The 27,454-nt window shown below is 44.9% G+C and overlaps 1 protein-coding gene across 2 annotated transcripts in view; it reads left to right on the top strand.

Annotated features, from left to right (window-relative positions):
- PRXL2A (peroxiredoxin like 2A) overlaps positions 1-24,970 on the top strand; it is an 89,506-nt gene extending 64,536 nt beyond the window's left edge. For both annotated transcript variants that reach the window (XM_077454909.1, XM_077454910.1), the window contains exons 3-6: positions 3,839-3,930; positions 11,054-11,194; positions 19,485-19,649; positions 23,057-24,970. In XM_077454909.1, coding sequence (XP_077311035.1) covers positions 3,839-3,930; positions 11,054-11,194; positions 19,485-19,649; positions 23,057-23,158 — 500 coding nt within the window. In that variant the 3' untranslated portion in view covers positions 23,159-24,970. The remainder of the gene's footprint in view (positions 1-3,838; positions 3,931-11,053; positions 11,195-19,484; positions 19,650-23,056) is intronic.
- The last annotated feature ends 2,484 nt before the right edge of the window (positions 24,971-27,454 follow it).

The following is a 27,454-nucleotide window of genomic DNA, read 5'->3' as shown; positions in this document are numbered from 1 at the left end:
TCAGTCACTAAGACTCAAGCTGAACGTTGAGGGTGAGATCAACGGTTGTTGGCCATGATTGACCACTGACACCCACTGATCGGCGAAGAGGATGACAAGACAGAGGTCTGAATGTAAACAATACAAGGCTCTGTCCTGTCAGTGGGGATGTGCCAGTTTTTTTTACCTGCTCATCCCTTATTAAAAAGAGCACACAGTAAATGCACCAAGCAGTGTTAGGCAAACATTTAACCCTTTGATTGCCCTAGATGTTGACCCTTTCCCAGATGGTGTCATTAGTACAGTGACAGTGTATATTTTTATTACTGATATTTAGTGTCACTCGTTTCTACAAAGCGTCAGTTAGTGTCAGATTCCCTGCCATACTATCGCAGTCTGCTATAAGTTGCTTGATCACTGCCATTACTAGTATAAAATAAATAAAAATTCCAGTAAGTTTACCATAGTTTATAGATGCTATAACTTTCGTGCAAGCTAATCAATATACTCTTATTCAGGCTTTCTTTTACCATAAATTTGTAGCAGAATACAGCGCTTCCAGAAAGTATTCACGGCGCTTCACTTTTTTCACATTTTGTTATGTTACAACCTTATTCCACAATGGATTACATTATTTTCCTCAAAATTCTACCAACAATACCCCATAAGGACAATGGGAAAGAAGTTTGTTTTGAAATCTTTGCAAATTTAAAAAAAACTTAAAAAAAAAAATCCCATGAACATAAGTATTCACAGCCTTTGTTCAATACTTTGTAGAAGCACCTTTTGGACCAATTGCAGCATCAAGTCTTTTTGAGTACGATGCTATTTTTGGGCAGTTTTTCCCATTCTTCTTTGCAGGACCTCTCAAGCTACATCAGTTTGGATGGGGAGCGTCAATGCACAGCCATTGTCAGATTTCTCCAGAGATGTTCAATTGGGTTCAAGTCTAGGCTCTGGCTGGGCCACTCAAGGACATTCACAGAGTTGGACATTCACAGAGTTGTGCTGTAGCCACTCCTTTGTTATCTTGGCTGTATGCGAAGGCTTGTTGTCCTGTTGGAAGATGAACCGTCGCCACAGTCTGAGGTCCAGAGGGCTCTAGAGCAGGTTTTCATCAAGGATGTTTCTGTAAATTGCAGCATTCATCTTTCTCTGAATCCTGACTAATCTCCCAGTTCCTGCTGCTAAAAAAACATTCCCACAGCATGATTCTGCCGCCATCGTGCTTCACTGTAGGGATGGTATTGGCCAGGTGATGAGTGGTGCCTGGTTTCCTCAAGACATGACACTTGCCATTCAGGCCAAAGATTTCAATCTTTTTTTCATCAGACCAGAGGATTTTGTTTCTCGTGGTCTGAGAGTCCTTCAGGTGCCTTTTTGGCAAACTCCAGACGGGTTGTCATGTGCCTTACTGAGGAGTGGCTTCAATCTGGCCACTCTACCATACTGGCCTGATGGTGGAATGCTGCAGAGATGGTTGTTCTTCTGGAAGTTTCTCCTCTCTCCACAGAGAAATGCTGGAGCTCTGTAAGAGTGACAATCAGGTTCTTGGTCACCTCCCTGGCTAAGGCCCTTCTTCCGCGATCGCTCAGTATAGCCAGACGGCCTACTCTAGGAAGTGGTTCCAAACTTCTTCCATCTGATGCAGGCCAACTGATGGAGGCCATTGTGCTCACTAGGACCTTCAATGGTGCAGACATTTTTCTGTATCCTTCCCCAGATCTGTGCCTCGATACAACAATCCTGTCTCAGAGGTCTACAGACAATTCCTTGGACTTCATGGCTTGGCTTGCACTGTTAACTGTGGGACCTTATATAGACAGGTGTGTGCCTTTCCAAATCATGTCCAATCGACTGAATTTACCACCGGTGGACTCCAATCAAGTTGTAGAAACATCTTAAGGATGATCAGTGGAAACAGGATGCACCTGAGCTCAAGTTTGAGCGTCATGGCAAAGGCTGTAAATACTTAAGAACATGTGATTTTTTTTTTTTTGTTTATAAATTTGCAAAGATTTCAAACAAACTTCTTTCATATAAATAATTGAATTTAATCCATTTTGGAATAAGGCTGTAACATAACAAAATGTGGAAAAAGGGAAGTGCTGTGAATACTTTCCGGATGCACTGTACATACTTGGTACTAGGTATTAGGAAGAACTTCCTTTTTTTTTTTTTTTTTTTTTTTTTTTATTGGATATGTTTTATAGCAAAAAGCAAAAAGTAAAAAAAAAATATTTTTTTTTCTCCATATTTTTTGTTTTTTTGTAGTTTATAGTGCAAAAAAAAAAAAAACAGCGATGATCAAATACCACAAAAGAAAGTTCTATTTGTGGAAAAAAATTTTTTTATAAATTTAATTTGTGTACAGCATTGCATGACAATGCATTGTTAGCTAAAGTAACTCAGTGCCAAAAAGCAAAAAATGGCCTGGTCATTAAGGGGGGTATATATTCTGGCAGTAAAGTGGTTAATATAATGGGCGCCATTATCCCCAAAAAGTATAGCTGTGACTAAGGGAAACCAGGAGACCTGGTCTTGATTGAAGATCTATCTGTTGAAAATGATCTCAGGAAGTAGATATTTAAATTTGAATGAGAATCCAGATTGGGTGACAGGTTTCCTTCCAAAAGACCATAGCCAATCCAAGGAAGATGAGCAATTAGCTCATATGCCTAGCGACAGCTGTAAGCTGAAATCATGCCTGGATACAGGAAAGGGGTAACCTGAAGCAGACGACAGGAAAGCCAAGAAACTGCCCTGTACAAAAACTCTAGCAACAACTAAAATGGGCTTTAATTAATTTTACCAAACTGTCCTAGGGGCTCGCAATCCCATGGGGTCACTTCATAATACTTGTGGCCCTGACATTGTTTATACATTGCTGTGGCGCAAAGAAGCCAGCCACTGGAAGAAGCCAGTCCCTGTTGGCATCTACTAGGCAAGATGGCGATGTGGGTTTGGGGGAGACGAGGTACAATAGCACGCAGCAATATCGAGCATACACTTTCATTTTATAACATCTGCATAATAGCAATACAAACATTTGTTATATTATTATTATTATTATTATTATATATATTTGATAAGCCAACATAAATCTACTTGGGAAAATGCCTTTTAATGTTGTAAGTTCCTCCTGTCTGCTGGGCCTCTCTTTCCACAAGCTCCTGGAATTGCATGCTATACAGCTTCTCCTCTGCTGTTTACTTTCAATTTCTATGGACTACACATCCCATGGTACCTTGCTACCTGCAAGCCATGATTCCTTCACTGACTCCGCCTCCTGAGACACCTCCTCTCAGCTCCTAGTTCAAAAGGCAGGCTCTGTGAGATTTGTATACAAGATAATGGCACTGCAACCCAATAATGCAGTCAGGGCCAGCAAGAGCTCTTTGTTTCCACTCACCATGCTTGACTTGCAGTTTTCACCCAAGACAAGAGTCCCTCCATGTGTATAAAGTCGGCAACCAGGTGAAGTTGAATAAAATGTATCTTTATTTCATCCAAGAAGTACACATGTTCCAAACAGAGCCAACACTAATGCGTTCCAGCCTATCAAGGTCCTACTCATAATTCAACATGGAAGGTCTCTGAAATGTGTGACACAGCAGTGCCTACTCACAGGGCATAGTGACTACGTCTCCCAGAAGTCAAGGAAGTTTAAGTAAATGTGTGTGGGGGTTCTTCACAAAGTAAGTTTACTCATTTAAAGATGAGTCCGATTAATAGGAGTAGGTTAGAAATCGGTGAAATACAATGTGGAAATGAATATGTGACTTTACATTTTGACCATAGAAACTCTTTTAAAATGATTGATAGACAATGGAACTTAAACTTGCCCATTTCTCTGCAGAATCAAGGACTTTCAAAGCTAAAGAACTGTGGGAGAGGAATGGAGCCGTGATAATGGCTGTACGAAGACCTGGGTGTTTTTTGTGCAGAGAGGTAAATGACTAGTAACACAAGTTACATATCATACTTTTGTATTCATTACTTACCTGTGTTCATTATAATCTAATATTATAATAGGAATATTGTGCTGTGTACACTACAATGTAGGGATATTAAAGTCCCATGCAGAGCAAAGCAATGTGTACTTAAAGCGGAGTTCCACCCAAAAGTGGAAGCTCTGCTTAGCAGCCTCCTCCTTGGGGGGAGGGGGGCGGCAGGTACCTCTTTTTGACAGGTACCTGTCCCCAAACAAAACCTTGACGCAGTGAGATCACTCGGAAGTTTGGCTCCTTTTCCCGCCATCGGGCCATTCAGAAAGCGCGGCGCGCTTTGCGCATTTGCAGTAGGGATCCCTTACTACAAATGGCGGCGGCAGCACCCGAGAGCATTGGCTGGGGTGCTTACATCGCTGGATTACAGGAGTGTTCTAATATTATAAGTCAGCAGCTATGCAGTATGTAGCTGCTGACTTAATTTGCTGGGGGGGCGGAACTCCTCTTTAAATGCTAGCCCTCTGCCCAGCTTATACTGATTTTTCCCTTTGACACCAACTACTGTGCAGTATTGCGCAATGCATGCAGTTCAGTGTGGGTCAGTATTTTGAGGATTAAAGCCTCTGTTTCCCCAGTCAAATGCAATGCGAGAAGCTCTACTGCAACTGACATTGCTGTTAGGATTGCACTGAAATCACACCGCAGCATTGTCTCACTCATAGGATAATCTTTCATTTAGTTTGAAATGGACTTTATTATTTTATTATTAAAATGTGTATTACTTTAAAAAAAAAATATATATATATATATATATATATATATATATAGCCGTTATATTATATACAATTTTTAGGGCTTCCAAATGTAGGTTATGCACTTATGCCCTCTATCCATAATGTCTTTCCTTATGGGGAATATCCCCCAACATTTACTTCCACAAAGTAAAGAAAGAAGAAAGGGGAAAAAAAAAAGAGAGACGATCCTCCACCCCAACGTCGAGACGATCCTCCACCCCAACATCGAGACGATGCTCCAGCCCCACGTGGAGATGATCCCCCACCCCCCCAATATCTGCTAGTACAACACTATTGCAGTGCAGCTGTAGAAAAATCCACGCAATCCACTGTACCACATTGGGGCCATTTTTAATAAAGTTCCCCCCAACAAAAGTAAACAGTGTGATGCAGCTCTGCTGCCCACGCACCAGGCTCTAATGCAGCTGCTGGTGTAAACGGTCCTTAAGTTATGCTCTTGCACCTCCTGACCAAGAATTTACTCATGGCATTTGTATCCAAAAGGCTTTTAACGATGCCTGAAGTTAATCATAACATTGATAAAATATGAATATTTTCCATGCAGATTGACAAATCTGTACATACTGTACAATGTAAAAGGGCTCGAACTCTGCTCAGACTTATGTCCCATACACACAGTCGGATTTTCCAAAGGAAAATGTTCGATGGGAGCTTGTTGCCGAAAATTCAGACCATGTGTAGGCTCCATCGGACATTTTCCATCGGAATTTCCGACGCCCAAAATTGATCTGGATCTCAAATTTTCTGACAACAAAACCCTTTCTCGTAAATTCCGATCGTGTGTACACAATTCCTACGCACAAAGTTCTACGCATGCTCAGAATCAATCAAGCAGCAGAGCTGCACTGACTATTGAACTTAATTTTTCTCGGCTCATCTTATATCTTGTACGTCACCGCGTTCTTGGCGTTCAGAATTTGCGACAAGATTTGTGTGAACGTGTGTATGCAAGACAAGTTGCCAACATGCGTCAGAAAAAAAACAAAAATGGATTTTGTTGTCGTAAAATCCTATCGTGTGTACAGGGCATAACAATTTATACCATGGCAATTTGGGTTATCCTACTAGCAGTTGATTTCCTTGAGCGGCATCTAGAACAGGTACTATGAGTTCCCTTTATAGCTTACATGCCAGAAAAATTACATTCTGAAAGAGATTTATTTTAAGAACTGTGCAAGATATTACCGGTGTTTCTCCTTTATTACTCTAAAGACCTGAGATTATGACAACAAAAAGGCACGTCAGGAAAAAGCATGTCAGAAATCTGCTCATTCAGAGGGAACTTGGTAAACGATCCGCTAGTAAATTCTTAACTTAGTAACCTGGGGTGAACTTCTTACGTCTAGTTCTGTGAAGGTAGCTCAACAAAACAGGGATTCTTGTTTTGTAGGCTTTATTTAACTATGTTGTATGTGTATAAAAAAAAAAAAAAAAAAAAAAAAAAGCATTTAAAGCAAAAAACCTTGAACACAGTTTATGTACAGTAAAGCCGCGTACACACGGGGCGGACTGTCTGGCCAACTTAGTCCATCAGACATTCCTACGGACAGTCCGTCATACTTTCGAATGAACGGACTTGCCCACACACGGCACTTTTTGAGCGGACTAATACGGTGTACTAAGTCCGCCATACTATCCGCCCTACTTTTGAAATGAACGGACTCGCCCACACACGCGGAGGAAAGTCCGCTCATTTAGAGCGCGTCTCCAGGTAGGCGGGGCCCGCGAAGGAGACGTCGCTGACCCCGCCGCCTGGAATGGACTTAAAGGGGAACCCCATTGCCGAAAAAAATCGGCGTGGGGGTCCCCCCCAAGTCCACAACAGACCCTTGTCCGAGCACGCTACCCGGCCGGCCAGGAAAGGGGGGCGAGAGAGCGCCCCCCCCCCCCTCCTGAGCCGTACCAGGCCGCGTGCCCTCAACATGGGGGGTGCATTGGGGAAGGGGGGGCCGCGCGGCCCCCCCACCCCAAAGCACCTTGTCCCCATGTTGATGAGGACAAGGGCCTCTTCCCGACAACCCTGGCCGTTGGTTGTCGGGGTCTGCGGGCAGGGGGCTTATCGAATCCGGGAGCCCCCTTTAATGAGGGGGCCCCCGGATACCGGCCCCCCACCCTATGTGAATGAGTATGGGGTACAATGTACCCCTACCCATTCACCTGTGAAAAAAAGTACAAAAAAAACACAGCACAGGGTTAAAATATTTTATTGCACAGCTCCGGGGGTCTTCCGTCTTCGGGGGTCTTCTCGCCGGACTCCTCCGCTATCTTCTTGTAGCTCTTTTGCTAGCGGAGGATTCCGGCTTTCTTCCTCGCCGCCGGCCTCTTCTCCCGACTTCGGGGGTCTTGTCCCCCTCTTCGGTTCTTCTGCCGGGCCACCGCGCCTTCTTATAGCTCTTTTACAGGCGGTGGCCCGGTCTTCTGTCGTCGCCGCCGCCTTGCGTTCTTCTTCTTCTTCTTCTTCTTCTCCTCCTCCAGGAGATGTTGCCTCGACAATCTCTCCGGCCGGAATGCCAGGGATGCACTGCGCGGCCACTTATATAGGGACAATGGGGCGGTGTCACATGGCTTTATGTCACATGGGTTGGTCACATGGGTTGATGTCACATGGGGACTATGACATCGTAAGGGGGCGGGGTCACCATGTGACCAACCCATGTGACATAAAGCCATGTGACACCGCCCCATTGTCCCTATATAAGTGGCCGCGCAGTGCGTCCCTGGCATTCCGGCCGGAGAGATCGTCGAGGCAACATCTCCTGGAGAGGAAGAAGAAGAAGAACGCAAGGCGGCGGCGACAGAAGACCGGGCCACCGCCTGTAAAAGAGCTATAAGAAGGCGCGGTGGCCCGGCAGAAGAACCGAAGAGGGGGACAAGACCCCCGAAGTCGGGAGAAGAGGCCGGCGGCGAGGAAGAAAGCCAGACTCCTCCGCTAGCAGAAGAGCTACAAGAAGATAGCGGAGGAGTCCGGCGAGAAGACCCCCGAAGACGGAAGACCCCCGGAGCTGTGCAATAAAATATTTTAACCCTGTGTTGTGTTTTTTTTGTACTTTTTTTCACAGGTGAATGGGTAGGGGTACATTGTACCCCATACTCATTCACATAGGGTGGGGGGCCGGTACCCGGGGGCCCCCTTATTAAAGGGGGCTCCCGGATTCGATAAGCCCCCCGCCCACAGACCCCAACAACCAACGGCCAGGGTTGTCGGGAAGAGGCCCTTGTCCTCATCAACATGGGGACAAGGTGCTTTGGGGTGGGGGGGCCGCGCGGCCCCCCCTTCCCCAATGCACCCCCCATGTTGAGGGCACGCGTCCTGGTACGGCTCAGGAGGGGGGGGCGCTCGCTCGCCCCCCTTTCCTGGCCGGCCGGGTAGCGTGCTCGGACAAGGGTCTGTTGTGGACTTGGGGGGACCCCCACGCCGATTTTTTTCGGCGTTGGGGTTCCCCTTTAAGTCCAAACCAGGCGGCGGGGCCAGCGACGTCTCCTTCACGGGCCCCGCCTACCTGGATACCCGCTTATTTTAAAAGTACAGCGGACTGGCACACACACGGGCGGATTGTCCGGCCAAATGCGAGTCCGACGGACTGTATTACGGAAATTCTGAAATACTTAGTCCGCCAGACTGCACGCTGAAAAAGTCAGCTGAAGCCCACACACGAGCGGACTGTCCGCTGAAATGTGTTTCGGCGGACTAAGTAGGCCAGACAGTCCGCCCGTGTGTACGCGGCTTTAGGGGTACAAAATAGTAAGTCAGCAAAGGATAAAACATAATGGTGATTTACTGTGCTTGAAAAAAGTACTTTTTTTGTAGTAGATTAAACTTGTAAAGACCATGGGGTTGATTTGCTTAGGCCCAGTTCACACTGGTGCGACATACTCTCCGGCTTTGGGAGCACATGTCGCATGACGTGTATAAATCAAGGGTTCCCTTAGCCCTTGTACACACGGTCGGAGATTCCGACGGAATGTGTCCGATCGGACCGTTTTGTCGGATATTCCGACTGTGTGTGGTCTACATCGGACTGTTTCCGTCGGAGTATCCGACGGACCAAGTTTTCCAACTTGTTGGTAAAATTTTCCGACAATGTTCCAATCGGACATACTCCGATCGTGTGTAGAGAATTCCGATCGGACAAAGTGCCACGCATGCTCAGATCAAATTCCTACACCAAAGCTATTGGCTACTAGCGTGAACGTAGTCCCGTCGTAACGAAATAACGTCATCACGTCAGATTTTTCGACAACTTTGTCCGACCGTGTGTATGCAACAGTTTCGGACAAAATCCGTCGGATACGGACAAAATCCGATGGATTTGGTTGTCGGAATCTCCGACCGTGTGTACAAGGGCTAAGAGAGCCGTCTTAAAGAAGAACTGCAGTCTGCTCACTTAATTTACTTAATATGTAAAAAAAAAAAAAAACATCTTTGCCATTCTGAAGCTTCCCCTCCAACCACTTTGCATATTATTTTATATATACTGTGATTCTGTACTTGCCAAATATGCTGCAGAAATCTCCCTCCCCTGAGTCTGGCTGCAACCATTTTAACTGTGGGCAGCTGAAGCTGCTGCCTGTTCACTTCCTGGATTTACAAAGACACACAGAGGCGCACCTCCAGCTCTGCAGCCCGGCCCCTGCGGCTCTCATTGGCCCTCTTATGAATCATGCCCCTCCCTTCCTGGCAAACTCTCAGGAGAGTGAGAGAGAGAGCTGTGCATGATGTCTTAAGCCTAGCCTAATGACCAGACAAGAAAGAGGAAGTGTATAAGGTATTTACTGGCAGAATTATTTTTTGTTCATACTATTACTATTTAAACAACAAGGGCAGAAGATTTAATGGATGGAAAGTTGAACAAAATGACTGAAGGTCCACTTTAACTGATCCGACATCAGTTGGTCTGACTTTAACACTGGGTTCACACTGATGCGATGCCGGAACCAGCGCAATTACAGCATTGGTTCCCACATCGCTCCTCTCCTGCAGGCAGTTCACACTGCCTTCTGCGAACCGCTATGGTTATTACATTGTTAATGACAATCCCAGATCGGTTCACAGATCGCAGTGCGAACTGTGAACTCGCACAGGAATCGGTTTGCATAGATGAAAACACCCATGTGATCTGATTCTAGTGTGGGGAAAAACAAGTCCCTGCCCTATTTTCTGTGGGAATCCAATGCGAGTTCAGCCATACAACTGTATGGCTGAACTCGCATTGCTCAGAGATCGCATGTGATTGGCGCCAATCACATGCGTTCTTTGAGATCACGCTAGTGTGAACCCAGGCTAACAGTGGTTCCTGCACTACTTTGATCCAACTTTGGTCCGACTTCAACACATTCAACATCATTGAAGTTGGATCAATGTCAGATCATCAGCTAAGCTGATCCGACTTTGGTGTGCTACTTGTGCTCCGAGGATCTTGAAGGGGAGCCCCAAGCCAAAATAAATGAAAAAATAATGGCGTGGGGTTCCCCTTCAAGATCCTCAGAGTACAAGTAGCACATCAACGTCAGATCAGTTTAGATGATGACCCTTCGGGTCTGGTATGGATTTTGTGGAAAAATCCTGTGCCAAGAAAAAACGCCAGAGACAGTTGAACCAGAAAAAGAACTGGCAAAGGAAGAAGAACCGAAGGGAGAAGAAATCTGAGTGAGAAGACATGCAGGAGCTACTTTAATAAAGGACTCAAAAACCTGTGTACTGGTTTTATTTATTTTTTTTAACTTTTTTGGGTTGAATGGGTAGGGGTACAATCTCATTCGCATAGGGTGGGGGTCCAGGATCTGGGGGCCCCCTTGTTTCCAGATTCTGATAAGCCCCCTGCTGGCAGACTCCCACAACCACTGCCAGGGTTGTCAGGAAGGGGCCCTTGTTTCCCATCAACATGGGGACAGGGTGCTTTGGGGTGGGGTTGGGGGCCCATATTGAGGGCATGTGGACTGGGTATCGGGTTTCCAGATTCCGGTAAGCCCCCTTCCTGAAGACCCCCACAACTGCCGGCCAGGTTTGTGGGGAAGAGGCCCTTGTCAACATCAACAAGGGGACAAGGTGGTTTCGGGGGCAGAGCCGCCTTTGCCCCTAAGCACCCCCCCATGTTGAGGGCATGTGGCTTGGTATGGTTCAGGAGCGGGTGCGATCGATTGTCGCCCCCCCCGCCCCCCCCTTTTCCTATATGTCATAGTTTAGTTAAGGAATGTGTAATTATTTGTCATAGGGGAAGCAGTTATGGTTTATTATCATAATAATTTAGTATGTTTTGTTCATGTACCTTTTTTTTTTTTTTTTTTTTTATTGCTTTTGTGTCATTACAGGAGGCTGCAGGGTTGTCGTCACTTAAGTCAGATCTTGACCAGCTTGAAATCCCGCTATATGCTGTGGTGAAGGAAAAGATTGGAACTGAAGTAGAAGAATTTCAGCCCTACTTTAAAGGGGAGATTTTCCTTGATGACAAGGTACATGTATAGTATAGTTTGTTCAATAACCTAGACTTCCATGGGAGTCTCTGCCTCTTCCTGTCCGGCTGCGCTATTTGCTGGGACACACACAGGTCCCAGAGACAGTGCGGACCATTCTCATTGTGCTGCGCGACTCGCATGCGCAGTAGGGTATCGGGAAGTGAAGCCGCAAGGCATATATATATCTATCCCCCTTCGTAGCAGGGGCAATAACATTTTTGTTATGATATAATTGTCGCCATGCATGAAGCACATCTAAGAAATCCCTTCAAATGTTCACATTTTGCCAATGTTCCCAACTGCATTCATTGGGCCCCTGTGTTGAACTGTTGGAGCAATTTCCAGCCCCTCTGAAAATGTTTTCAAATCTGAATACACTATACAGAGGACTAGGAAGTTATCCACAATCGTCACTTTCTGCATTCAAATTTATGTGTCAAAGTCCCTGTGTTGTGAATTCCGGTGCTTCTCTGCTATCTCTAGTTGATTATATTGTATATGATAAATGTCTTATTAGCTATTCTGTATAACTGTAAGGCTAACAGAACACAGCAGAGCCATATAACCTTCCAAATGGAAACACAGTGAGTTGAAATCATTATACACAATCTTTTTCCCACAATAACAGGATCTGTTTCTAGGAAATTGTAGCTAAAACATGGACTGATTAGACTGTTAATGAAAGTTGTGGCACAGGGGTGATTCCTGGCATTAAGTACTTTGTAACAAACTGCTTTATAAAACATGTTTTGGGTGGTTAGTTTGTAATATTTAAGTTACAAAAACTAAAAGAATAAATTCCTGTCTGAACAGTTTGATGACATTCACACAATAAACTAGCAATGTACAGGGGCGGACTGACAACTCATGGGGCTCCCGGGCAATAGGAGAAGAAGATTATGGTGCCCCCGGGCAATAGGAGATTATGGGGCCCCCAGGAAATAGATTATGGAGCCACACAGTACACACACACACACACACACACACAGATTTTTACATACTGTCCCTGGTTTTATTGAGGCTGGCAACCCTGATGGGGGCCCCTTAGTGGCATGGGGCCCTCGGGCAGTGCCTGAGTGCCCGAATGGTCAGTCCGCCCCTGGCAATGTATTGTGTACCACAAAATGATCATAGATAACCTTGGTAAAACTAAAATTAGTCATACAATTCTTGAATCCATTCTGACCCTTTCGAGTATAATTATTGACAGTTAAGCCAAGAAACAGTTAGTCTTTGTAAATAGTGGAAGTGTTCATTATCACCTGGAGATGTTTTCCAACCAAGGAAAATCTTTGTGGTTGCACAAAGAATGTTTAATTCTTTTTGTTGAAAAAGGAACTGCACATATCTGATCGCCAAGCCAAGATGGGTAGATAAGTATTGGTAGTTCACAACAGAATTTGCGTTCTAAAGCAGAACTAAACTCTCTCAATCAACAATAACTATTTTTATTAGTAAATAGATAGGTATATTAAAGTGGAACTTTACCCATATCAACAGCAAGAAACATAGTGGGGTTGAAAAGACACAAGTCCATCTAGTTTAACCAAAAAAAAAAAAAAAACAACCATACAATTCCATATACACAATCCTATACCCACAGTTGGTCTAGAGGAAGGCAAAAAAACCCAGCAAAGCCATGATCCAATTTGCTACAGCAGGGGAAGAAAATTCCTTCCTGATCCCTGGAGAGCCAATCGGATATTCCCTGGATCAACTTTACCTATAAATGTTAGTTCCCAGTTATATTATGTACACCTAGGAAAGAATCCAGTGCTTTTTAACCAGTTGCCGACCGCCGCACGCCGATGTACGTCGGCAGAATGGCACGGGCAGGCATAAGGACTTACATGTACGTCCCTTGCCTCCCGCGGTGCCTGCGGCGGTCGGTTTTCGTCCGGGACGAGGGGGCGGCCATTCATTCATGGCCACCCCCTCGCGATCGCTCCCGACGAATAGAAATCCCCCGTGACATCACTTCCTCTCCTGTAATGTAAACACAGGAGAGGAAGTGATGTATTCTCTCCTCCGTGTCGGTATTTTTCGTTCCGACACGGAGGAGAGCGGATCGGTGAGTTGCACCAACACTCTACACACACAGTAGAACATGCCAGGCACACTCACACCCCCCCTTTACCCCCCGATCACCCCCCCAATTACCCCTGCCCCCCAGTCACAGTGACACCAATGTCATTTTTTTATTTTTTTGCATTGGTGTCATTTGTGACTGTAATAACTGTTAGGGCAGTTAGAGTTAGCCCCCTTTAGTTCTAATGTACCCCCCTAACCCCCCCAATAAAGGTTTAACCCCGTGATCACCCCCCGTCGCCAGTGTCACTAAGGCTGGGTTCACATTGCAGCAGTTTATGAGAACGAATGTGATTCGCACCGCACTGCAGTGCAAATCACATCCGATCTCTGTGCGATTCGAATTCAGCCATTCGCCGCACCCGCCACACCGCCGCACCCGCCGCAAATTCGCACGGGACCCTTTTTTTGGCCCGCAGCAGAATCGGATCGCATGGGTGTTCACACCATGCGATCCGAGTTTGCAGATCGCACTGCGATATGCGAACTGATCTGGGGGTGTCAGTAACATTTCACTGACACTCCCAGCAGTTCGCATAGGGCAGTGTGAACTGCCGCCGGGAGGCATGCGATGCGGGAACCCGCCGCGGATTCGCGGCGTTTCCGCATCGCTCCAGTGTGAACCCAGCCTAATAAGCGATCATTTTTCTGATCGCCGTATTAGTGTCACAGGTGACGCTAGTTAGGCAGGTAGGTATTTAGGTTCGCCGCAGCTTTTTATAGCGCCAGGGACCCCCATATACTACCGCATAAAGCCCCCTGATTGCCCCCTAGTTAACCCTTTCACCAGTGATCACCATATAACTGTTACAGGTGACGCTGGTTGGTTAGTTATTTTTTTATAGTTTCAGGGCACCCGCCATTTATTACCTAATAAAGGTTTAACCCCCTGATCACCCGGCGGGTGTCATTTGTGACTAATAACTGTTAGGGCAGTTAGGGTTAGCCCCCTTTAGTTCTAAGGTACCCCCCTAACCCCCCCAATAAAGGTTTAACCCCGTGATCACCCCCCATCGCCAGTGTCACTAAGGCTGGGTTCACATTGCAGCGGTTTATGAGAACGGATGTGATTCGCACCGCACTGCAGTGCAAATCACATCCGATCTCTGTGCGATTCGAGTTCAGCCATTCGCCGCACCCGCCGCAAATTCGCACGGGACCCTTTTTTTGGCCCGCAGCAGAATCGGATCGCATGGGTGTTCACACCATGCGATCCGAGTTTGCAGATCGCACTGCGATATGCAAACTGATCTGGGGGTGTCAGTAACATTTCACCGACACTCCCAGCAGTTCGCATAGGGCAGTGTGAACTGCCGCCGGGAGGCATGCGATGCGGGAACCCGCCGCGCATTTGTGGCGTTCCCGCATCGCTCCAGTGTGAACCCAGCCTAATAAGCGATCGTTTTTCTGATCGCTGTATTAGTGTCACAGGTGACGCTAGTTAGGCAGGTAGGTATTTAGGTTCGCTGCAGCTTTTTATAGCGCCAGGGACCCCCATATACTACCGCATAAAGCCCCCTGATTGCCCCCTAGTTAACCCTTTCACCAGTGATCACCATATAACTGTTACAGGTGACGCTGGTTGGTTAGTTATTTTTTTATAGTTTCAGGGCACCCGCCATTTATTACCTAGTCTCACTAGTGTACCCCTAAATTTAGGGGTGTCTACTTTCCAAAATGGGGTCATTTGGGGGGGGTTTGTGCCATCTTGGCATTTTATGGCCTTCAAAACTGTAACGCCCTTAGAAAGCCTGAAGGCGGTGCTTGGTTTTCGGGGCCCCGTACGCGGCTAGGCTCCCAAAAAGTCCCACATATGTGGTATCCCCGTACTCTGGAGAAGCAGCAGAATTTATTTTGGGGTGTCATTTCACATATGCCCATGGCATGCGTGAGCAATATATCATTTAGTGACAACTTTGTGAAAAAAAAAAAAAAAAGTTTGTAATTTTCCCGCAACTTGTGGCAAAATATAAAATATTCCATGGACTCAACATGCCTCTCAGCAAATAGCTTGGGGTGTCTACTTTCTAAAATGGGGTCATTTGTGGGGGTTTTGTGCCATCTTGGCATTTTATGGCCTTCAAAACTGTAATAGGTAGTGAGAAGTGAACTCAAAAATTTACGCCCTTAGAAAGCCTGAAGGCGGTGCTTGGTTTTCGGGGCCCCGTACGCGGCTAGGCTCCCAAAAAGTCCCACATATGTGGTATCCCCGTACTCAGGAGAAGCAGCAGAATTTATTTTGGGGTGTCATTTCACATATGCCCATGGCATGCATGAGCAATATATCATTTAGTGACAACTTTGTGAAAAAAAAAAAAAAAAAAAAAAAGTTTGTAATTTTCCCGCAACTTGTGGCAAAATATAAAATAAGCCATGAACTCAACATGCCTCTCAGCAAATAGCTTGGGGTGTCTACTTTCTAAAATGGGGTCATTTGTGGGGGTTTTGTGCCATCTTGGCATTTTATGGCCTTCAAAACTGTAATAGGTAGTGAGAAGTGAACTCAAAAATTTACGCCCTTAGAAAGCCTGAAGGCGGTGCTTGGTTTTCGGGGCCCCGTACGCGGCTAGGCTCCCAAAAAGTCCCACATATGTGGTATCCCCGTACTCTGGAGAAGCAGCAGAATTTATTTTGGGGTGTCATTTCACATATGCACATGGCATGCGTGAGCAATATATCATTTAGTGACAACTTTGTGAAAAAAAAAAAAAAAGTTTGTAATTTTCCCGCAACTTGTGGCAAAATATAAAATATTCCATGGACTCAACATGCCTCTCAGCAAATAGCTTGGGGTGTCTACTTTCTAAAATGGGGTCATTTGTGGGGGTTTTGTGCCATCTTGGCATTTTATGGCCTTCAAAACTGTAATAGGTAGTGAGAAGTGAACTCAAAAATTTACGCCCTTAGAAAGCCTGAAGGCGGTGCTTGGTTTTCGGGGCCCCGTACAAGGCTAGGCTCCCAAAAAGTCCCACATATGTGGTATCCCCGTACTCAGGAGAAGCAGCAGAATTTATTTTGGGGTGTCATTTCACATATGCCCATGGCATGCATGAGCAATATATCATTTAGTGACAACTTTGTGAAAAAAAAAAAAAAAAAAAAAAAGTTTGTAATTTTCCCGCAACTTGTGGCAAAATATAAAATAAGCCATGAACTCAACATGCCTCTCAGCAAATAGCTTGGGGTGTCTACTTTCTAAAATGGGGTCATTTGTGGGGGTTTTGTGCCATCTTGGCATTTTATGGCCTTCAAAACTGTAATAGGTAGTGAGAAGTGAACTCAAAAATTTACGCCCTTAGAAAGCCTGAAGGCGGTGCTTGGTTTTCGGGGCCCCGTACGCGGCTAGGCTCCCAAAAAGTCCCACATATGTGGTATCCCCGTACTCAGGAGAAGCAGCAGAATTTATTTTGGGGTGTCATTTCACATACGCCCATAGCATGTGTGAGCAATATATCATTTAGTGACAACTTTGTGTAAAAAAAAAAAAAATATTTTTTTTTTTTGTCATTATTCAATCGCTTGAGGCAAAAAAATAAAATATTCAATGGGCTCAACATGCCTCTTATTATTTTCCTTAGGGGGTCTACTTTCCAAAATGGGGTCATTTGGGGGGGTTTTGTACTGCCCTGCCATTTTAGCACCTCAAGAAATGAGATAGGCAGTCGTAAACTAAAAGCTGCGTAAATTCCAGAAAACGTACCTTAGTTTGTAGATGTGACAACTTTTGCGCAAACCAATAAATATACAATTATTGACTTTTTTTTTACCAAAGACATGTGGCTGAATACATTTTGGCCTAAATGTATGACTAAAATTGAGTTTATTGGATTTTTCTAATAACAAAAAGTAGAAAATATCATTTTTTTTCAAAATTTGCGGTCTTTTTACGTTTATATCGCAAAAAATAAAAATCGCAGAGGCAATCAAATACCATCAAAAGAAAGCTCTATTTGTGGGAAGAAAAGGACGCAAATTTTGTTTGGGTACAACATTGCATGACCGCGCAATTACCAGTTAAAGCAGCGCAGTGCCAAAGTGTAAAAAGACCTCTGGTCATTTACCAGCAAAATGGTCCGGTCTGAAAGTGGTTAAAGCAATCTACTGAGCTGGCCAGAACCACCTCTGGCGGGAGTCTATTCCACATTTTCACAGCTCTTACTGTGAAGAAACCTTTCCGTATTTGGAGATGAAATCTCTTTTCCTCTAGACGTAAAGAGTGCTCTCTTGTCCTCTGTGATGACCTTAAAGTGAATAACTCAACACCAAGTTCACTATATGGACCACTTATATATTTGTACATGTTGATCATATCCCCCCTTAATCTCCTCTTCTCAAGAGTGAGTAAATCGAGTTCCTCTAATCTTTCCTCATAGCTGAGCTCCTCCATGCTGCTTATCAGTTTGGTTGACCTTCTCTTTTTGAGATGCATTCCATGTTAATAATTATGCTACCAAAATTAATGTGTGCTGTAAAGTGCCTCCAGCATTGCTCCTGTTTCTTCTTGCTAGAGGCTGCCATTTTGCAGAAGCCCAGAGCCCCTAAACAGCAGAAAATCTTTAGGCTGTCAGTAGATCAGCCTCTACAAATTCACCACAGTGCCAAAAAACAGAGAGCAACTGAGCATGTGCAGAGCGGGGTGAGACATTGTATTATTGAATTTTAAACCACATAGGTGCTTATTTTTAATGTTTTACATAGATATACCAACAAAAGGGGCCAGCCTGAAAAGACCCAGCTTGGACTTAATTTTAATTGTAACGTTCCACTTTAAATTTACTTGTGTTAAACTTTTTTTGTACATTTCTTCAGTTGCTTCCTGGTTTCTAGCCTAGGTCAAAAAGGTTCTCCTACATCCCATAAGTCTTATTGCCATTTTTTTGTTTCTTTCATCTGGAGGAGAGGAGGAGGGATTTTCTCAGCTAAACACACCGTCCTGGATGCAGGTCTGGTCTAAGGGATGGCTTCCAGGAAGTAAATGCTATGACTTCTGCCCTCAAGATGGCAGGAGCTAGAAATGCGAGGGGGGTATTTTTCAAAGTGATTTCTCAACAAATAGAGCATGGAGACATGGATGGATGAGTTTGCTTTGAATATTAAAAATTAATTAAATGGAATTTTCAGTTTGTTAATATAGTTTAGTTCAATTTTAACACCACAGTGTCATGGTTATGCAGTAATCTTCCTCTGTCTGCTTACCTCTCCTCATGTGTTCAGACTAAGAGGCCAGCCACTTCCACCTGGTGGTTTTTTATAACCTCTCCTCTAAGCATGGCTCCACCCCAGGCCCTATCAGGGAACCCTATATTAACCTGTGCACTGCAAGCCAGCGGTGCTGATCAACCATTGTGTATTCACTATGTTTGGCTTCCTATTTCCTGCTTGCCGTGTGCTCTACGTTTGTCTCTGCTACCAACCTTGGCGTGTTCTCGACTATTCCTGTCTGCTTGTGACCTTGACCTTTTTGGAATGTCCCCGACTATCCCTGTCTGCCTGTGACCCTGAACCTTTGGCGTGTACTCTGTTGTTCCTGTCTGCTAGTTGCCCTGACCTCTGCCTTATCCCTTTACTATCCTTGTTGTTCCAACCTGCTGTTTCCTTCTCCTGTAATCTACCGTGAGCTGTAAGACCTTAGGGGCCACGACCTGGAGCTAGACTGCAGCAAAGTCCATCCTCACCACTGGAGGCCCTGGTGAACACCTGCTGGCTCTTAGACTCCGCGCCCTGCGAAATCTATGCTCCAGCTCCCACTGGGATCTGTGTTAGTGATCCAGTAGACCTCCTTCCTGAATCTACCTGGGTACAATCCGCAGCAGTCAGTCCTAGGGTCCACTATCTTAGCGGTGCTCTTCCGATTCCTACGGAGTGCATCTGTCACCTGCTCTTAGGTGACCTTACACACAGCTATTCTTCCCAATGGGAAACCATGCTCTTTGTAGCCATCTGGGCAAAAAGTTGGCTTTATCAATAGACATGCTGCTGGTCCCAGTGTCTGTGTGTAGGTATTGGAAGACAATAATTGTTGTACATTGGTATGTCTGAAGGTTCTCAAATTGGTTGGCAAGATTGACCCCAACAGCTGACTAATAAATACTTGAATTCATTCTGTGTTCTGCTGGATAGAGAAGCAATACATATCAATTATTCATTTTATTTATTTTTTTATTTAAAACTTAAGATCTTTTTTTCTGGTGTTCTGCAGAAAAGATTCTATGGGCCTCAGAAGAGGAAGATGATGTTCCTGGGACTGATCCGATTGGGAGTTTGGCAGAATTTCCGCAGGGCCTGGAAAGCTGGATTTGAAGGGAACCTTGAAGGGGAAGGTCTTATCCTTGGAGGGGTGTTTGTGATTGGCTCTGGAAATCAGGTGACTAACTAGTGTAAATAAATCCTACTAATGAACTGTTGCTTGTTTAATTATAATACAGTTAAGAGAATAGGTCATGCTTATGTTTTTCTGTGCAATAGTCAAAACGTGTAAGCCATCCCACGATGACTATGTCAGCGCATCGTGAATATGCCTGTTTACATTTTTAGCATGAAGATTGTGCCTTCTTCTCATCTCTTGACCAAAAGTCATGGGTGGCTTTATACTGTGCACTTTTTCTTCTGATGAAGGGGACAGAAAAGCAACACTGGACTAAAGGCTGGTGCAGCTCTTGGCCAACACTCATGAAGATAGCTTTACACAGGAATGAGTTGTGTTATTTATTGATTGTAAAAAAAGAAAAAGAGCCCCAGGGTAACCTTTCTTAAAATTTCAACCATGATGTTTCTCTTTCAAGTACACTTCTTACAAGAGGAGTAAGAATGTTCATCAGAAGCCGGTTGTTACACCGCATACTGATACTCGTCCAGTTCCTGCTGAACTTGCCGAATTTTGGTATGTGTGTACTGGTCTTTTGTTGGCGTACAGTGACAGACGGAGTACCATTTTTTTAATGGTTTTTTTTGCCACCACTACCCTCCCCACCTGTCACTTGTTAACCTCTTCCCTTTAACATAGAAACAGCATATATGCAGTCCTATGTAAACACTTTTACGTGCTGACAGCGTGCGCTGTGCGCTCTCCCAGCACAGTTACGGAAACGGAGCTTTCTGTGACTTTTTATGTGACTTCTGTGACAGCCAACCAAATGCCCGCCTCCATCCGAAGGGCTGAGAGGTGGCAGCGAGAAGGGGTTAAGGATGCTGTCGACTTCACAGCCAACAGCCTCCAAGCAGCCAAGGATGCTGGCAGTGGGTGGAGCTTGGTGGAAAAGCTCACACACTAATTCTTATCAGGTCTACTCTCTCCTTTTGAGTGATAACATGCATTGGGCAGATTCTATAGCCAATAGCAGGCTGTCTGTTAGCTATGGATCTGTTAACTGCCTGATGTTGGTCACAAGGGAAGCAGACCTGATGGGGAACTAGGGCATGTGAATTCCCCCAAGATTTATGTACCGGTTTACAACAGATACATGAATTTGTCCCCTGCACCAACATTTATCGTGTGGAGGCACATCTAAATTCTAATGGGTGTCTTAGATAGACGCTGATAGTATTGTCTTACATAGAGATATCCAACACAGCCAGAACCAAAAAAGTATTCATAGTTTCATATTTAGTAAGGTTGAATACCAGTCCATCCAGTTCAACCCTAGTGAGTGTCTACAATTGTCCCTATCCCTGTACATTGCACACTCACATCAGTCCCTACCCTCAAAGAGCCAACAATCCAAGGTCCTCACCAATTTTGGACAGAAGCCAATTAACCTACCTGCGTGTCTTTGGATTGTGGGAGGAAACCGGAGTACCCAGGCGAAGCCCACGCAGGTACAGGGAGAACATGCAAACTCCAGGCAGGTAGTGTTGTGGTTGGGATTTGAACCAGCAACCCTTCTTACTGCTAAGCGAGAGAGCTACCCACTACACCACTGTGCTGCCACAGTTTTTTGTTTAATTACAGTACTATGGGGTTGATTTACTAAAACTGGAGAGTACAAAATATGGCCCAGCTGTACATAGAAACCAATACGTTTCTAGATTTTTTTTTTTTTTTTTTTTTTTTTTTTGTCAAAGCTTGAACAAGCTGAAGTTAGAAGCTGATTGGCTACCATGCACAGTTGCACCCGATTTGGCACTTTCCTGTTTTAGTAAATCGATCCCTATCTCAAATCAAGCGAAAAATCGGAAAATCAAATTAATATGACTTTGTTCTCTTTACAATATTAACTCAAGTTGAGCACCTACTGAAAATAGTTTCAAATTCCTGTGTGGTGTTGTGATTAGCCCTGGGGGTTTTTAGTACAGGGGTCCTGAATTCAAATCGCAACGGGAATTTGGAGTCTGGATGGAGTCTGCATATTTTCTTTTTTGATTTGATGTTTCTGGGCACAATTCAAAACTTACGGGACATTTAATAGGCTACTATCATTGAGGGCATCTTGTTAGAACTGTATATATGGTAGGGGCATAAAATTGTAAGCCACTTCTGTATGGGTCTGGGTACTGTCAGGCCAAGGTGACTGACAATGAATAAAATAATAAATATAGTACTGGGAGTTGTCAGCTAGAATTTCTCAATAGCTCATACAGGGACGGACTGACAACTCATGAGGCCCCCAGGCAATAGGAGATTATGGGGCCCCTGGCAATCAGATTATGGGGCCACACAGTATACATGCACAGTAAACAATCACTGTATATACATTCATGTACACACAGTATGCACAGACTTGTTTCTATTGGCTGAGAAGGTACCGGAGAGGTGGGGCAGCTATAATTTCAGGACATTTCAGAGACAGATGTAAAAAAAAAAACACAGATTTTAACATACTGTCCCTGGTTTTACTGAGGCTGTCAACCTTGATGGGTCCCTCGGACAGTGCCCGAATGGTCAGTCTGCCCCTGAGCTCGTTACATAGTAAGGTTGAACAAAGACACCAGTCCATCCAGTTCAACCTGAGTGAGTGTCTACAATTGTTCCTATCCCTGTACATTGCACACTCACATCAGTCCCTACCCTCAAGGAGCCCACAATGCCAGGTCCCCATTCATATACTAGGGTCAATTTTGGACAGAAGCCAATTAACCTACCTGCATGTCTTTGGAGTGGGGGAGGAAACCGGAGTACCCAGAGGAAACCCATGCAGGCACAGGGAGTGTCGTGTTTGGGATTTGAACCATCGACCCTTCTTACTGCTGGGCAAGAGTGCTAACCACTACACCACTGTGGCACCCACTAATGGTGGAACTGTAGGCTGACACCCAAAATCAGCCGATGCAATGAGGTGGGTGGGAGTTACAAAAATATAATTTAGGAATTGTTTTATGCTTGCTTAAACAAATGTGTATTATTTTAGTCTTTCATTTTCTGTTTGGTTTTATAAACTCGGTAGATGGAAAGTTGTGCTCATCAAGATGTAGTAAAGCCCTACCTACTACTCCTCAATAGCGTATTCGCATCATTATTGGTAGTAACAAAAATACATTAGATACTGTTGCTACAATAGTTTATATTTAGGTTGGGTTCAGACTATTTTGAGGAAGATCACCCACAAACATTCCATGCTTTCCTTGTCCTCAAGGCACAATCTTGTTTACCAAAGGTGTTGAAAGCCGCTTTAACAAAAGGATCCTTGGTGACTAATTTCTGCTTTAACATTTGAGAATTGAGCTTATTATTATCATTTCAATGCAAACGCAGCTGACGGAGTGTACGGCTTCAAGGAGAAATACTTGAAATAGCACGATTGTGTTTCTTATAACATTTTGTTTCACTATTTCCAGGGAATTCTTCTGGAGCATCGTGAGAAGGAATTTGGAGATAAGGCAAACTTGACGGCTATACTTGAAGCTGCTAAGAAGATCAAGCAGTCAGGATCCCATTAAAGGCGTGGAAGCTGCCACTGAGAGCAGCAGTCGTTAAACTGTGGCCCCCTTGGCCTGTCTTTACATGATGTTCTGTGTGGAACAATAATTTACAGATGTTATTTATTTTTCTGCTGACTATAATTTTCTTTTTTTTTTTTCTTTTTTTTTTTATTAGGCAGTGTAGAGAACAATGATAATGTGAAAAATGCAAAAACCCATATTAATCAGATTTCTGTTTGCTATAGTCCATTTAAAGGATTTCTGATTGGCTGCTGACAAAAATGACAGTTTTTGCATTATCGTCTTTCTTTGTATTTGCTTACTAAATAGTCCTGTTTGTGGAATGCTAGACTTGGAACGAGGTTCAGCTGTGATATTCCAGTATCTTATATTACGACAACACAAAGATGATTGATAACTTGGGGGATTTTTTTTTTTTTAATGATAGGGATGATGGGTTTGGAGGGCATGTGAAAACACTACCTATTTTTTTTATCTACTACAGCTGAAATTTACAACCGTGCACACTTCCAAATATCTTCAAATGTCACGCCAGGCAAGCTGGATGAGATCTGAAGATGGAAGTGCTGGCTATTTATAATATAGAGTAGAAAAATACATGCCACTCCAGCCCTTATGCAAGGGTATAGAGGTAGTGCCATATCAGCAGCCCCGGAATCTGAAGCGGCTTTCTCCAAAGAATAATCCAAAACATGGCAAAATTACATAACCATCTGCTGCAACTGTATTTATTGTACAGTGCACATTAAGTTAGGTTACAGAGCCTTGGCGTTTTCATGCATTGGCATGTCAATTTTAGAATAAAGTGGAGTTCCACTCGTTTATACGTTTATTAAAAGTCAGCAGCTACAAAAAGTGTAGCTGCTGACTTTTAATAAAAAGACATTCACCTGTACTATGGTCCAGCGATGCGGGCGCCCGGAGCCCCGCTCCTCTCCCCCTTCTCTCTCCAGTACCAGTGTTTCGTCACATATGGCGACCCGTCACATATGGCTGCCTGCTGGACCACGTGACGTCACCATATGCGTTCCAATTTTTTTTCTTTTTCCAGAATTTTGTGGCCACACCACTGAGTCCAGGTTCAAGTCCCACCATCCAACTGAACATAAAGTCAGATTATAATTATTCCAAGCGAAGTGAGGCCGTGCCCGAAGCGTGGCGAGCGAAGCGAGCCCGAGAGGGGCCCTGTGGCAAAGCGGTCTTACAACAGCGTTGGAACGCATATGGTGGCGTCTCACATGCACACTCCCGCAAAATGTGATGGATCGCCGACTGTGACAAAACACCGGCATTGCAAGTTTGGGCACCAGGCTGTGACAGCTTGCGGCTTCAGAGCTGGGTGCGCATGCGCTAGTTACGCTACGCTCTTTTAGTGGGCAGGCAATCTATTGGGACCTGTGATGTGTTCCAGAAGATTGCAGAGAGAGGGAGGGAGAGGAGGAGTCGCCTAGGGGGCGAGGCAATCCAAGCAGGAAGTGGGAGCTGAGTACCTGTTAAAACTAGGAACCCCTACCCCCCAAAAAAATTCCATGCCAGATGGGGCATGTCCGGGGGCAAGGAGTGCAAAAACGGAAGTTCCACTTTTGGGTGGAACTCTGCTTTAACATGTATGTCAGGGCAATATATAAAAATATATATGTAGTGTATCTAAGCAATAAATGCACATTTCCCTATGTTTAATGAACTGCAAGTACAGAAGATATATAGCAGGGCCCTCTGATTCCTACTGTATTAAAGTGTATTGTATTTGTACTGTCTACCCTCAAGTTGTAAACTGTTGGCGCTATATAAATCCTGTATAATAATAAATGTTGGTCTGCCATTTTTTGGGGAGGCTTGAAAACACTTTTATGGACTGAATGATGTCAGCCCTGCCCAGTTGTCTTTTGATTAAATTCTAAATACCTCCCCCTTTCATCTCCACAACATAGGTAATAATTGTTCTGTAGTCCAAGATGAGAACTAAGAAGGCTAATTGGAGTCATTGAGATGACCCAGAAATTGTGCACCAGGCACAGGACAGATCGGAATTTTTCGACACAGCCAATGGGTATTTTTGCACTCATTAAATATACAATGCAGTGATTTTAATGGTATATTTAAAGGTCCAAAATCGAGCAACAAGGGTTTAGGGTTTAGATACCGATTTAAAGTGATTATAAAGGCACATTTTTTTTTGTAAAATAAACATGTTATACTTACCGTATATACTCGAGTATAGGCCGACCCGAATATAAGCCGAGGCCCCCAATTTACCCCCAAAAAAACTGGCAAACTTATTGACTCGTGTATAAGCCGAGGGTGAGACATGCCTGTCCATCCCTGTGTGTGTGTCCGTCCATCCCTGTGTGTCCGTCCATCCCTGTGTGTCCGTCCATCCCTGTGTGTCCGTCCATCCCTGTGTGTCCGTCCATCCATCCCTGTGTGTGTGTGTGTCCATCCATCCATCCATCCCTGTGTGTGTGTGTCTCCATCCATCCATCCATCCATCCCTGTGTGTGTGTGTCTCCATCCATCCATCCATCCATCCCTGTGTGTGTGTGTCTCCATCCATCCATCCATCCATCCCTGTGTGTGTCTCCATCCATGTGTGTGTGTGTGTGTGTGTGTGTGTGTGTGTGTGTCCAGCCTACCTTTGTCCCGAGCCTCCGTCCCGTGCCTTGCCTCCGTCCCGTGCCGTGCCTTGCCTCCTTGCATCCGTCCATGCCTCCTTGCATCCGTGCATCCATCTGTCGTGCCTTGCCTTGCCCCCGTCCCGTCCCGTCCCGTGCCGTGCCGTCCCGTGCCCTCTTCGTCGGCGGCCATTGTAAAGTTCAAAAGCTGCGCCGCCGCCTTCGCCTGTGATAGGCGGAACACTGAATTTCCCAGCAGCCTGTGTTCCGCCTATCACAGACGTCGTATCATCCTCGTCCGTAGTACGAGGATGATACGATGTCCGTGATAGGCGGAACACAGGCTGCTGGGAAATTCAGTGTTCCGCCTATCACAGGCGAAGGCGGAGCCGGAGGCGCGGCTTTTGAATAGAATGGCCGCTGTCTGTCTGCTCGACACGCTGATCGAGCGGGCAGACAGCGATGACTCGAGTATAAGCCGAGGGGGGCACTTTCAGCCTCAAAAAAGAGGCTGAAAATCTCGGCTTATACTCGAGTATATACGGTACCTGCTCTGTGCATTGGTTTTGGTCCTCCTCTTCTCGGATTCCCCACCAGTGCTCCTGGCCCCTCCTCCCAGCAAAGTGCCCACACAGAGCAAGCCTCTTACTTCAGGGGCATCCGTGCATGCTCGCTCTCAACCGACGCTGTGTGTACATTGATGAACAGAGCATGGCTTGGCCTGCCCCCTCTCACTCCTCACGAGCTGTGATTGACTGCAGCGGGAGCCATTGGCTCCCACTGCTGTCTCTGTCCAATGAGGAGAGAGAGAAAAGAGAGAGAGCCTCTGTTCTTGTGCACATCGCTGGATCAGGCTCAAGCAAGTATTTATGAGGGACTCGATGGGAAGCTGCATGCAGACAGTTTTTTAATTTAATACATAGAATGCATTGAAGTGTTACTAAACCCTCGACCCTGCATTCACTAGATCTGGTCTTCCACAGCACACAAATCATGGAAATGCAATTATTATAGTAAATATAAACTATGAAATATTTTTTCTCATCAGCAGTATATATATAGCAGTCTTGTGACTTCTATCAGTGTCTGGCCAAGCACTGGTTAAAGCTTGTAGGAGACATTTTTATTCTTCTCTGAGGCTGCCTGACACTGGACAGTGCTGATTGGCCCTGTTCTGATCACATGTACCCTCTAGAAAATACACACTAAACTGAGCATGTGCAGAGTGCCTCCAAGGCTCTGTGCTATCAGCAAAGGATTGGAGACTGTGGAAGAAGGGGATCCCACAGCTTTTTTACACAATGTAGATCATTAACCCCTTAGGTTCCACAGTGAGTATAACAAGCATGCTTCACTGCATATACAGACCGATTTTTACTGTTGAGGGTTTAGTAACACTTTAATATGAAAAGAAAACTTCTGCCTTTCGTACCACTTTAATACTAAATCATGAAACTTGGAATTTGATGTAAGCTTTGCAACAAACACAAGTGTGTAGTTTTTACCCAGCTTTTAGAATGACCATTTGCTGTATCAGAAATACAGTGGTATATGGTATTACAAGTCAACAGAATTTGTTCTGTAATGTTGAATCCTGGGTCTGGGTGACAGACGGTGTCACTGACCCCTGTGCCTGTTTAGGACTGGTTAGTCTAATTGAATGGCCTCCTTTTAAGATTTG

The sequence above is a fragment of the Lithobates pipiens genome, unplaced genomic scaffold (assembly GCF_037356315.1).
Source record: "Lithobates pipiens isolate NorthernLeopardFrog02 unplaced genomic scaffold, aLitPip1_a1.2 Scaffold_25, whole genome shotgun sequence".
In the NCBI taxonomy this organism is placed as follows: domain Eukaryota; kingdom Metazoa; phylum Chordata; class Amphibia; order Anura; family Ranidae; genus Lithobates; species Lithobates pipiens.
The sequence above is the reverse complement of the archived record's forward strand: the minus strand, read 5'-3'. Positions and strand labels throughout refer to the sequence as shown.